This window comes from Nanorana parkeri, unplaced genomic scaffold, assembly GCF_000935625.1.
Source record: "Nanorana parkeri isolate BGI_ZX_2015 unplaced genomic scaffold, ASM93562v1 scaffold143, whole genome shotgun sequence".
NCBI classification, from domain to species: Eukaryota; Metazoa; Chordata; class Amphibia; order Anura; family Dicroglossidae; genus Nanorana; species Nanorana parkeri.
The window spans coordinates 883,741-897,851 of NW_017306411.1; the positions used below are offsets into that span (position 1 = coordinate 883,741).

Below are 14,111 nucleotides of genomic sequence, written 5' to 3' on the forward strand. Positions count from 1 at the left end.
ATATATAGATACAAATATTTAATACAAATAAATAAAATATTTGAAAAGGTTAGGAAAACAAAAACATTTTCGGTTTCGTCCTGACATTTTTTTTCATTTCGGTTTTGACATTTTAATTTCGGTGCACCTCTAATAAGAAATATATGGAGGAGCAAACTTGTAAATATGAAAGTTATATAAAAGATGACTTTAATGACACTGCAATAGAATATGGTGCATTCAGAATAAAACTAGGGGACCTAAGGCGACTAGAAATATTAGTGACTTAAATAATGAAATCTTCTTTGAGATACAGCAGTGGGATCCCCTTAATTGCTACATAAGGAGCAGTAGCAGGACCCTCAGTTTATGATGTCCAAGCAGTTTAAGTCTGTCCATTGAGAATAAACAACATTCAAGTGAAGCACTGTCATAGTTGTATGGATGAAGATTGATTCTAGTGGACATACAGGACAGTGGGGATCTTGCCCTATATTATAGCAGATATAAAGGAAGGCAGACTACTCCACATTAGTAATTGGCTAGAATATTAAGCATATATCCATACTTTGATTAAGTAAAATCAAGCCAAGGTGGGTGTAATATCCTGTCTAACAAATGAAAAAACAATAATGAAAAGTATTCACTGATTTACACAGCCGGAGCTTTTGTTTCAGTAAATGTGGGATGATGCGATATGTGCACAGTAAAACATTCCTGACCCACAGACAGCATCTCCCACCAAACATCAGCTATGCCAGGGAAATACGTGTATCCAGCTTTCTTCACCAGTGCTTCACGATGTTGTAAACAAAACTACTGTAAATTAGCACTGCTCAAAATTACTATTGTATAGATAATGATACCATTCTAAAGCAGTAAAACCTTATGTTACTAAGACATAAACGCATTAAAAAAAAGGTAGGAACTTTTTTATTGTACAATAATAATATTGTGAAATTTCTATCTAAAAAGTATGTGTGTAGTAAAGAAGCGTCGCTCTCCGCAAAGTGCAACTGAAGCCAAAGCTTTAGAACAACGGTCTGAATGTTATTGCTGTTTGTGCCCCCGATAGGGAGATTCACCCTCTTTATTTGTCCTGGTGACTGTGATCAATGAAAGTGAAAGAAAATCCCAAATTTTGGGTTGTCATCATAACAGAATTAGATGGGAAAATTTCCAATGGGGACACTAGTTCTGGTGACCCTGCAGGTCCCCAGGGATTTCCTTATTTTTGGAGAGATTTTCTCTCATTTCTTGTTGTGGTGATAAGACCGGATGTGAAGGGAAATCTCCCCAATGGGACACAGATGGCAAAAAAAGAGAGACTCACAGCGGATATAACCCCCCCTTACTCTACCCAAAATTTAAAAAAATCTACTTTAGGTGTGCAGGTTAGTTGCCCATGACATCATCACTGCAACCAATGCTTGGAAAATTAAAGTGACACTAAAAACTCAGAAGTTAAATCTTAAAAATGCATTTAAAAACGTAGATCCCCAAATCATCTCTGAATTGGTGCGACACTGTCCATCCTTCTGGAGGGTGGCTACTTTTCTTCCCCATGGTCCTTGTGTGTGTTGTAAAGTGGCCACCCCTCCAAGCTCGCTCCTGTGATAGATTATAACTTCATTAAAATTAGTAAACTAAACATGAGATTGTAGTCCATCACGGGAGTGAGCTTGGAGCGGTGACTACTTTACAACACACACAGGGACGAAGGGGAACAAAAGTAGCCACCCTCCAGAAGGAAGGACAGTGTCAGCACCAATTCAGAGATGATTTGAGGATCTACAGCCGAGTGATACACAAATAAGATACATGTTTGTTAATAAGGTACTTGAATGCATTTTAAGATGTAACTCCTGAGCGTAGTGTCACTTTAAACATGTGGTTGGTTTATCTAGGCAGCATCTTTGCTGACCTTTTCACACATTCCATGAGGAGTACCACTACACAGCAGAGTTCAAATACTCCATCAAAAGGAATCATTACACTTCACATACATATAATCTGAGTGGCAGAGAGCACTGCAGCTACAGCCAAATGTGGTGTGCAATGATGATATATAGACACTTTCATCTCTAGCAACAAAAGATGAAATGCTTTGATTCAACCAAAAACTGAGCTTACAAAGAAACTGTGATGATGGTCATCAGCCCTTCTGCACAGGAACCACTCGCCAGGCCGGCAAGCAGAGAAGTACACTAATGATTTCTCTGGTGGATTTGTGAAGGGAATAAGCAAATGTGACTGTTAGGACCTTAGTACATGGGCAAATAACTATGTTTAGCATTAAAGTGCCATTAAAGTTAAAAAAAATTCCCTCCCCCCAATGTTAATGTCAGCACTTACCTTAAATGAGGTCTCTTAATCCGATCTTCTTTCCTGATGTTTTCATCTGTCCCTCCAGCGGTCCGGCGGCTCTCTGATCCAGCGCTGACTCCTCTGTCCTTGCAGGCACTTCCGATCCCGCAGTGTCTGCATGCGGGTGCATGCGTCCATAGACTTACCTTGCGTCTCTGCTAGTCTCCCGGCCAAAAATCGGAACTGCGTATGCGCCTGCCCCAGGATGCTTTGCGGCTGCCCGAGCTGTTTCGGATTCTCGGGCGGGAGCGCGCGGCGAAAACGGGGTAAGTTTAAACTGCTGTTAAAACGTTTTTTTGTTTTTAAATGTTTGCCTATATCTACTGCTTGCTAGCAGTAGATATAGGCAAAAAAAACGGAGGGTTTAGAAACCCTTTAAGCTTTGGAACTGTATTTTCTATTGCTCCTTTGTAGAGCACAAGGCAGCTAAAAGGACCACTCCAGCACATTCTATTCTTTGCGAGTGTCTTCACTTCCTTACAAGTATTCCCTTTTTTGCATGCCACTCTCTCTAAAATAGCCTTTCTCAACCAGGGTGAGGTGGCACCCTGGGATGCCTTCTGGGTTTGTCAGAGGTGCCTTCAAATTTTCACTACAATCTAGCTGGATTGCCAGGGAGTTTTCTGCAGCATTTTAAATATAGTACAAATGTAAATGTATTGCAGAGATGTACATGTTTATTACTAAAACATATAAAAATGTACTACAACAGGTATTCATTAAGTATCAGATGACTCCTGGGGTCTGCTAAACCATTTAAGGAGTTCTAAAGTCCCAGCATACACTATCCTGTTATCAGCATTGTAATAGGAATACATACTAGAGTTATTTTTGATAATACAATCAAAACTGATCAAATCCCTTTTATGTAATGAGTGCTGCCTTCTGTCCGCCTATCAACTTCAACAACTTCCTGGATTCCCAGTGTGCTTTGCATCTCTTTCCCTGCTGCTTGATGTGATGCAATCTTGATTTATCAAGGCTATATAGCCCATAATGCATTGCTTGCAGCAAGCAATTATAATGTTACCAGTGACGTGTGGTACCTTCCAGCCCCGCATTCCCCCAGCCCCGCTCCCAGCCCACCAACACCCAGCCCAGTCACCATATGTGTGGAGGAGGGAGGAGAAGGAAGGGAGGAGACAGGGAGGAGCCCCAACCTGTCCCTCACTTGCTTGTCACTGGTGAGTGTTTTTATTTCTTCTTTTTTTTGATTGGACAGCTTGGACCAATGGCGCTTTGCCATTGGTCCAAACCATCCACAGAGCTCAAGCCTCTAACAGGGTAGAGGCTGTTGTAGCTCTTACCTCACTAGTTAGGTTACACAAGCAGTGGAGAAGCCCGATGCTGTGTAACCTAATTAAGTCATTAACAGGCAGCGCTCCATCCATAACAGACAAGTTACACAGCGGGGAGGCTTTCCCTGTTGTGTAACCTGTTACAAGACGCTCTGAATGGAGAAAAAGCCATCAGCTTCAGACTTGAAGCCGACAGCCTTTTCCTCCATAATACTATGCGAGGCTCTGCCTCCCCTGACCGCACGTCCCTGAATGTTACATTGTTTAGACTGTCGGTTTAGTTAGACTGCATATTCAGAGGGCTGAGTGAAATTGTGTCACTGCATTGAGGAAGTACATCCTGTGGGCATTTTCGGTAAGTTTACAAAGTTCCCGATCAGGAGTTGGCAAACCCCAGCCCTTCAGTTGTGGTGCAACTACAAATCCCATTAGACATTGCAAAACTTACAGCCACAGGCATGACTCCCATAAGTAGATGCATGATGGGATTTGTAGAGTCTTATGGGTGTGAGAGAGAACTTATAGACGTTTTTCACCCTAGATACCCTTTAATATTAAATTCAGTTTTGCAGTCCCTGACACAACTTTAGGAAAACACTAAAAAAAGGTTTTAAGAGCATAACATTGTGAAAACAATTGATTTATCTTAAACAAATAACACTGTTATTCTAAAATCACACAATTTCCTATTGTTTCATGTAGAACACAATCTATAATACATGTTATACGGAAGGACACAAACTGTAATTCTTGACAATTATAACATTGCTTCACATTGTTTTTGACCAGTTCCTACTTTTATCACAAAATAATACTGTGAAGAAGTAGTACAGTACCATTTCAGTGTCGGTTCCCGTCTGATGAAAAGTAGCCATAAAAGCTTCTGCATTTGTTGAGAACTTCTCCTTCTCATTTCCACTTTCTATGTTTTGGTTTACCATTATATTCATATTGCCAAAGCCCTCCTTACTGAAAACCTGGTCAGAAGACATATTCATATTAGAAAACATGGAACGAAAGGAAACTCTAATATGTAATAAATATGGTTTGATATTACATCATACACTTGTATTCGACCTACTCCTCAACATCCAGGCTTTCAGCACCATGGAGCCTTGGGAGTTCTTTACTTAGCTATTACATAAACAAAAATACTGAATAAATGGCTATGGGAAAGAAAAAAAGACGATAAAAAGCCCATTGGATTTGGGTTACTTTGTGCTCAAAGTAAGTATCAGAAGAAGAATAGGCAGCCCAACTGTTCAAAGGCCAGTAAATGCATGTATACGGAGAAAAGGAAGGTTAGTATATGCTGCTTGGAAGGGTGAATTGAAGCAAACCTGTGGCCTTTCCCTGCATGGTCAAAGTGTGGTTTTGGTTTAATACACGAAATCAGAATTTTCTTATCAAGTGAAAAACCCCTGGAATTCATGAAGCATGTCATACAATTTTTTAGAAATCTGCCTCCTGTCTGTACAGCAAATGGCACAACTTGCAACAGACTCATGTAACTGTTGACAAGGTGTATATGAATCTGTTGCAGAATTGCCTCAGACAGAATTTTGGCTCATTTGTGAAGAATGTCATCAGCAAACCAATTTCTTCACAGAAGATAAGTGGTCATTTATTGACGTGTGCTGTCTCTCATTTTGCAAGCGCTTTGGGGGCCTTACAGGGTCCCCTCCATCAGGCTCAGACAATACCTACATATGCAACACAATTCTCCCAAACATGGAAGAGGTCTTCTTTACCTCCACTTTTCATATGAGTGACATTTCTTAATGAATTTGTTCCAGCCATAGTGCCAGAATATACAAGTGCCGCACATAACTTCCAGAATTTGTCAGAAATAGCCAGGAAAAGCCGCGTTTTTTAAAAAATTTGGCCCTTGGGACTTTCTAAAGCCAGAAAAGTGTTGAAAATGCTTTACTGAATCATTCCCAACATTTGTAAATCAGATGTTAAAATTTACAAAGGAAAAAATTCCAGGTATGGATAACTCCTGAAACTATTCTTTCTTTAATAAATCACGTATTATTAAGCCCTTGAAAGCTGAATTTGTGTTTTCAGAAATACATTATATAAACAGATTGTATAAACAAATTAAAAAGCAGACTTTCACATATTTCAACCAACCACTGGAATAATGCAGGGGAAGCTGATATAATTCTAATTAAAAGCAACACACAGCAGTGACATTATGACACACAACTCAGATCATAAGAAATAAGCAACACAGGTTCACCCCTTTTTTCATAGCAGCTTTGTGGTCGTTTAATGTTGTAGTTATTTCCAAGAGCGCAGATTTCTATTTATTACACCACTCAGATCCCCATATAAACTTTACTGAAAAGGGTGAATACGGTTACACTTTCAGCAAAGATAAGCCTAAACTGACCAGAAAACAGAACGTGCCCATCAATAATCATGGGTTTCAGAATAGGAAGGAATACACAATAGGGCTTGGTTACATTGACCCAAATACCAAAATGAGCCAGTATTAGCCTGAAGAATTGTTCTTTTGTTATGTATACTTAGAGCTGCTGGGAAACTTTCTAATGTACAAGATTAAACTTAGTGACACATTTTTTAATACACAAAGCTATGGAGTATGAACTATACCATATCTCGTTTTTTTGTGGATACTGTGTTGGAGTTGATCTGTTCAAGCCTGAGAAGTAAACCATTAACCAGACTCTCCCGGTCTTTCAGCTCAATAAACTGAAACGCCATCTGTTGCCTTATGCTGATGATAACGGGATTAGGCAGATGGCTGGTGTCCTCCATCTTCTCAACACTCACCACCTGAAATAGGTAAATGGAATTCAGATAACTCAGAAAGTCACGTAGCAAGATATTGGACTTCTTGCCTTTCAGCAAATGGTAAGCAAAATCTTGATGTAGGTATTTTTTCTAAGTAAAGTTTTTAATTAACATTCAGAGGGTTTGAGGGAGGGGGGGGCGGGGGGGCGAAGAAAAAAGGAAAGGGTACCTTGAAGATATGGGCCTTAAAAACAAGCAGAGAACCTATTATCAATGAAGGTCAAGGTAGTAGACACAACATAAGTATGTTGGGTGTTATTAGTGTATTAATGCAGAGCATTTATACAGCAAATAAAGTCCATAATAAATAAAATGCAATAGGTCATATAAATGGTCCCTTCAACATCCTCTATGTATGTGACGTCTTATCTACCACAGGTTCCATAAACAATGTGCACCAAACAGTGACTGCAAGCAAGATTGTTTTAGTTTTTGTGTAAGAACATTAATATAAGTAAACACCCGCTGAGCAAAAAATAAGATCCTCAGACCCAACACTTACCTCCTTCAAAGGAATAATAACATTACATAATCCATCTTCTTTGCTGGCAAAGCAGAGGTAGCTGTCAGAAGCATATATCCTGCCTGGTGTATGGCATCGGCTAAAGGGAGTCCAGAGCGAACACTCCACAACATCGTATAGCTTCTCTTTCCTTGGTAGTTTAAACAGGGCCCGGAAAAACTCTTTTTGCGCTCTTGCTTCAAGATCCCTTAGAATAGGAACAAAGTAAAAGACTACTCTAAGCTTCAAATAAGTGTTTAATAGGCAAACCAATCAGTCTTATACATAGTATCATTCACTAGAACACAAACATTAGCTACAAAGTGTGCAAATACACTTTTAGATAGCAAATGCAATACTGCTTTCCTTGCTGCCACATTTTGATATTGAGTGCACCTGAACTGTAAGATCAGAAACCTCACAAATACAATATAGCTATTGTATCCATAGTTCTGAAATATATCAGAATTCATTTTTGTGACCTAATATTAGATCAGAAAACAGAATAATTTATTGGCCATTGCTGCCCTACCAGACAGGGAACCAATGCTGTAAAATAAAGCATGTTTCCTCACCATAGTAGGGGCAATATGGGATTATGTCTAATACATAACACATGCTGAAGAATGTACAATAAATAAGTGCACATCAAACATCTCCCAGTCACACTGGTATCTTTAAAAGTGTAGAGGGAAGAATTCAGTCTAAACTGCCTCGTAGCATCCACTTAGATTCTCATCTTCCTTTTCATGTGGAGACACTGATTGGACAATAAAGCAATGTCCAAAACATTTACTTCCCCAATATGAAGGCTTAGTATATCTTTTGAATACATATATCTTTTGATACCATTTTTTCCACATCGAGTACCAGTACCGATATTAATCTTTCAGTACTCCCCAATACCGGTACTTCCGCTAGCATGGAGCCGGCTGCCCGGGCAATCAGGAAGCTGGGCGGCAAGTCATTACCTGCCGCCTGGCTTCCTGATTGGCCGAGAAGCTGGCTCCATGTTCCCTCGTGGTACTGCCGGCCAGAGGAAACCTCTCTCTGACCGGAAGTTCTGGTATCGGGGGTAAGTATCAGAGCATTTGGGCGAGTACGAGTACTCACCCAAATACTTGGTATTGGCACCGATACTAGTATCGGTGCATCCCTACGTATATTTAACAGTGCATAAACAGCACCAATGTACACCAGCCCTGTCAGCTCATACATTTATTAGGTGTAAAATGCAATATTAATCCCAAGAAAGATGTGCATCACAGTGTATTCAGCTATTTGGAACTTTTAGCGAACGTATCCACTTATCCATTAATACATTTCCAGTCCTCCTTTGGTGCAACCAGCCATGTTAAATTCTTACCTTTCTCCCTGTTCCAGTGGTATTCACTGTGCAGCCCTGCCCAACACCAAACAGTCTTTCTTCATAAAATGCCCAGGCTGGCTTTTCTTCTTAGTGCCAACACACACCACAGCCCCATACATTCCTTTCAGTGAGCTGTTTTTGGAAGAACTATCAGCAAGTGTGGCTTTACACAGAAGCAGCTGCGTTTAGACAGCCACTCCTGGTATGCGATACCTAGTATCTACCAGCTGTCATTTTGAAAGCCGGGAATTGCTGATAATAGCGGTGAGGAAGCAGCCGCGGGAGAAGAGGAGCAGGGTTTTTAGGGCTCATCTCCTCTGCCCAAGGTCCTCAAGTGGTTAAAAGTAAACCTATTACCAATCTGGGCAATTAAAGTGAGACTAAACTCAGGAGTTAAATCTTATAGATGCTTAACTACTTACAAAAATGTATCCTATTTGTGCCTCACTGGGCTGTAGATCCTCAAATCTAATCAAATTTGTGCTGACATTAGTCATTCCTTCTGGCGGGTGGCTACTTTTGTTCCTCATGGTCCCTGAGTCTGTTATAAAGTAGCCACCGCTCTCGTGATGGACTACAATCTAATAATGTTTTGTTTACCAACTTGTATTTAAATTATAGTCCATCACAGGAGCGAGCTTAGAGCGCTGGCTACTTTACAACACACAGGGACCATGGAGAACAAAAGTAGTCGCCCTCCAGAAGGAGGATAGTGCCCGCACAAATTTGATTAGATTTGAGGATCTGCAGCCAAATGAGGCACAAATAAGATACATTTTTGTTAATAGTTAAAGTACCTAAATGTATTTTTTTAAGATTTAACTCCTGAGTTTAGTGTCACTTTAAAGCTTAAGCATATTATGAGAAAATAGCTAATCAGATGTTGTTCCTGTGAAACAATTCTAACAGGAAAAATCAAGATATACATAGAACATCAGCTGCTTGTGTGTTTTTTTCATCACCATATGGTTAGTTTTTAATGCTAAGGTTCACTTTAACTATACTCCTTTTATAAAGTTAATATGAGTTGATGTAAAAATTAATTTTTAAAAGTATAATATCATGTTAAAGCTTAAATGTGATTTTAGTGATAGGGTTTACATTTACATTAATTTAGCTGAATCTCGATGATTGTTTTCCACTATACATACTACAGACATTTTAAAAAAATGACAAATCCTAATTGTAATTTTTCTTTACCATGTTTTTGTTCCACTCTGCTTTTTGTACAACTTTGTGTAAAATTATAAAAAGTAAATATATGAAGTTTATTTTTTTTTCTTCTGTTTACTAAAAATAAGACAAGTCCAACTTGAATTGTGTATGGCTGGCACAGCTTCCTTCTTTCAAGAAGTACAGGATGTACAATACAAGGTGACCAGAGCTTTGAGTAAGCTAATGTTTACACTTTGCCATACTGGTCAGGAAATGACTGTGGAAGAAGAACTTTTCTGAACACAGCTAGAACAAAACGTATTACTAAAGAGATTATGCCTCCATTGAAGTAAAGCTCGTGAAACAAAAGTTATTTTGCATAGCTTTTTTGCACCATAGTAACCGATCAGATATGCCTCTGAATAAGGAAAAATGAAATGTCCAAAATTCTTTTGACAGGTGTGCTAGTCAATGAGTCCAATGGCATTCAAATAAAGTATTGTTATGAAACTTAGTTTCATTGCTGAATACAATTACGCACTTTGCACTGTGATCCTTAGGCCTCATTCACACAGCTAAGTGTCGGCCTGTAGAGATCCATGCGGTGTGCACGGCCGTATCGGGCAGTTCCCCGGAAGGACAGGTGCTGCGTACGATTGTATGTAGCAGCCTGTTCTTCTCTATGGGAGTATGCGGCCGTACGCTCACCCAAACTGCACCTTCGTGCGGGTGTCCGCGTTCGAACAAAGACAGGATCCACCCGCACCTGCACATATGTGCGGCTCAGGTGAGCGTACGGCCACATACTCCCATAGAGTAGAACAGGCTGCTGCATACAATCACACACAGCACCTGTCCTTCCCAGGAACGGCCGGATACGGTCTTGCACGCTGCACAGATCTGTACGGGCCAACACTTAGCTGTCTGAATGAGGCCTTAAGAGTTTAGACGAAGCAAGGCTGGTTTGCAAGTTCTTCAAAAGGAAACTCATCATGTTAGTCATTTGGGAGCAACCACTGTCAACTTGCTTCAGATATATGTAAAAGATCCAGGGCTGTCTTCCTTATCCTTGCTTAACTACTTGCTACTACACGTCGCATCCAGTGACATGTCAGGACACCTATAATAGAAATATCTCCACCGCACTCCATACTGATAAATCACTTCCTTGGAATACCTTGGGTGCTGGAACTGGCAGATGGCACCACAACTTACACTGACAGATACGTTGTCCGCACGCAAATTTGCTTCAGAATGTCGTCTTTATTGATGTTCTTGCAGCATGATATAAGTCAATGCAACGTTTCGTCCTGCAAATAGTGCAATAGACAATCTGAAGCAGATTCGTGTGCGAACAACTTACCTTTCAATGTCAGGACATGTGACACACATATACATAGGCTAGTGGCTCACACGTCTCCAGGGCTAGCATCCTTATCCTGGCTTCACTACTGTATAACTTCAAAAAAATAAATCAACAGTAACATATTTCTAAACTGACGGATTCCTTTAAAATACCAATATTTTCTTTTTCAATTCAGCACATCATTTACTATTCCATAGCAAAATCATAATTAGCTTAACAACCAATATTCATTTACTTTAGATGTTATGGGCTACAGCACATGAGTATAATTAAGTTCTTTGTAGACCTCCTCCTGAATTATGTGTGCACTGTTGGCAGCATCTTGTATAGGAATTGCATTGCAATGAACGTGCTATCTAGCCAATATTTCCAGAAAGCTTATTTTCCTATCTTCCACCTCATGATGGATTGTAGTTGACATAGTCTTATATCCTGCAGGTACTGTTCACATGATAAGCCTCACTAGAAAATGTTCCAACTGTAATAAGAAAATTATCCATCCACCAGAAGCCAATGTTTAATGATATGATCTAAAGGGATCATAAAAGCTAACTTTCGGTGTCTCTTAGGAGCCATTCACACCAGCAGTTGAGTTAGAATGCAGCCACTGGGGTACTTTGTCTGCAGAGCACTTTTTTTTGGGGTGGGGTAGAACTTTATTGGAATGTCACAAAGTCATATTTTATTCAGTTCTATCAGCCTTAGCATGGTGGATTGAACTATACCACACTGCACTGAAAAAAAAAGTACTGTATGTCGACTGTAAACAGGGCAAATTACCTTATCTCTGCATTGGGAGTGCACAGGGCAAGACAGCCCAATGCATCTGTGTTTCACTGTTGACAATGGACTCCATTTAAAAATGAATTGATCCAAATGACCTATGATTTGGCAATAATTAAATCCCAACCGAAACCTCTGTATATATAATTGCAATGCAGTTAAGCAGGATATATAATAAACAGATTCTGCTCTATATATAAGTGCTGCAGCAAGGGTTAGGATACCCTTTGCCAGCAGCACCATGTCTTCAGTGGCCTGACATGCTCCTCTGCCTCTTTGTTCAATCGCCAGCACTGCTCAGGGAGATGGGGTATTTTTACCCTTGCTGCAGCACTTAGGGTAGCACAGTCATCTGTATATGCAGCTTGATAGTATTACGGCAATATATACAGAGGGTTCAGGGTTTTAAATATACAAATATGTTAATTGTCTAAAATCTTAATAGTTATGGAAAGTGATAATGTTTTGAAATAGCTAATCCCCTCCTTATAAGGGCTTGTTCACACCAAAAGCATGTGCGTTCCAGAGCAGTAGCTGCTGGAACGCACCGCGATCGCTAAGAAACTTCCAACCACGTTCTGGGGCTTGCACTATTTTTTGTGTCTGCAGTGGAACGGAACGCTGGCAAAGTTTTGCCACGCGTCCAATCGCAAGTGTTGATGGTTTCTGCTGTTAAAACAGAACTACAGGATAAGCATATATTGCCTAAATACAAGGGAGGTATGTGTACTCTTCAGCTGGCCATAAACAAATTCCTCCATCCACACTAAACAGTGTGGATGGACGAATCTTCTATGGGGCTATTGTATTCTGACAGCAGCGGGTGTGCCACTGTTAGAATAACCAAACAGTGACCACAGCTGATTAGCTACAGTCACTGTTCATCCGACAATTTTCCATCCAGCTCCTTCAGTCTTATGATTGAAGAATGTCAGGTGGATGGCTGCCAACAGGACCACCCACTGAGCGAATTTCAACCGGTTTACCAGCTGAAAATCTCTCAGTGTATAGCCAAGCTTAACTTGAATCTTGGTGTGCTTTGTCTATTCCTTCCAGATCTGTGCAGTAATCTAATGTGAAACTTTTCCTTTGTGTTGGAGCTTCCCATAAAAAAGACTAGTCAGTGATGCTCTGTCTCCTTGTGCAGGGTGACTAGTCTTGTATACACCCCCTCCTGTAGTTTTTTGCAGGCAGCCTGTAGTGGGTGGGCCTGCTGGGTGCCTACCACAGCTCTGCTCTCTGCACAGACTATGTGCGTCACAGAGATAATGTCTCTGCTGCCTTTACAGTGTAATAACGGATTTACAAAAGTATTTGGTGCACAAAGGGGGATTCTTTGTGGCTAGTTAGGAATAGATTTAAATGAAAGTTTTTGTACCCAGAGTTCAGCATGGTATTCATGTACATTTAAAAAGGAAATTAGCCATTCACTTCAAACGTGATGTCTATGTATTCATTTGTCAGTGGGGCATTGCTGTAAACTCATTTCCCATCCCTCCCACCCCGAGTGCTTTTATTATATATACTGTTAAACGATCAACTAGGGGCACATCACTAAACTCACAATGAAAAGTCAACAGACACTTATAAGCACAACTACAATGAAGAGCATGTTAGGCTGCTAATTTGTTATAAAAGGGAGGGTTTGATGGGACCCAAGAAGGGACATTCGTTTAGCAGCCTAACATTAAATTGCAAACTCACATTCTAAGTGATGATGGCTTTGATTGTTGAGGTGATGTTGCGAGGGTCACTTTAACATATTTCAACATTGCCAACTGAAGATTATAAACTGGGAAGATGTCTTAGACTTAAGGGGAACGGAAGCATACAAATAGAGGATACGTGGATGATTTCACTATAAAATGATACTCAACTAGGGATGAGTGGATGCGTTTGCTGTAAAATTTAATCTTTGCTGAAATGGGCCTCAAATGTTGGCTGCTTGTCAAAAATTTGCTCACAAAAGTCTTTTAAAAGTAAACAAAGCCAATGCTAAATATAACGCTAACCCCAATTCTACAGGTAAACTTAGCGTTAACCTTAAACTCAACGCCAACGTAAAAAAAAAAAGTTAGGCTTAGTGTTAATAACTTTCTAACATTGGTATCGATTACCGATTACCAACATGGCTTTGTTTATCTACAAAGCCATGTGATCAGCATTGCTGCTAACATGGTAATGAATGGCTGTGTTGATATTTGATAGACAATTAACAGTAGCACGGAGCTGGTGATGAATGGCTATGTTTATCCATGAAGCCATTTATCAACAGCTCATTGCTGAAATGGTGGACACATTGCTTTATTGATGAACAAAGCCATGCCAGTAAAATGGCTTTGTTTATTAACAAAGCTGTCACTGTAATTCTTTCTCACCCAAAAAAGAAGTCCCTTCATAAAAAGTTTACTTTAATGCATTTTACCAAAATGGCAAATTTTGCTGAAACGTCCCGATTTTTGCCAGAAA

At 40.0% G+C, this 14,111-nt stretch overlaps 1 protein-coding gene across 2 annotated transcripts in view; it reads right to left on the bottom strand.

Annotated features, from left to right (window-relative positions):
- Nucleotides 1-14,111, bottom strand: part of TBC1D8 (TBC1 domain family member 8) — a 77,595-nt gene that overhangs the window by 28,735 nt on the left and 34,749 nt on the right. For both annotated transcript variants that reach the window (XM_018554143.1, XM_018554142.1), the window contains exons 6-8: nt 6,970-7,177; nt 6,267-6,449; nt 4,481-4,621 (exon numbers count right to left, since the gene is read on the bottom strand). In XM_018554143.1, the coding sequence (XP_018409645.1) occupies nt 4,481-4,621; nt 6,267-6,449; nt 6,970-7,177 (532 nt within the window). The remainder of the gene's footprint in view (nt 1-4,480; nt 4,622-6,266; nt 6,450-6,969; nt 7,178-14,111) is intronic.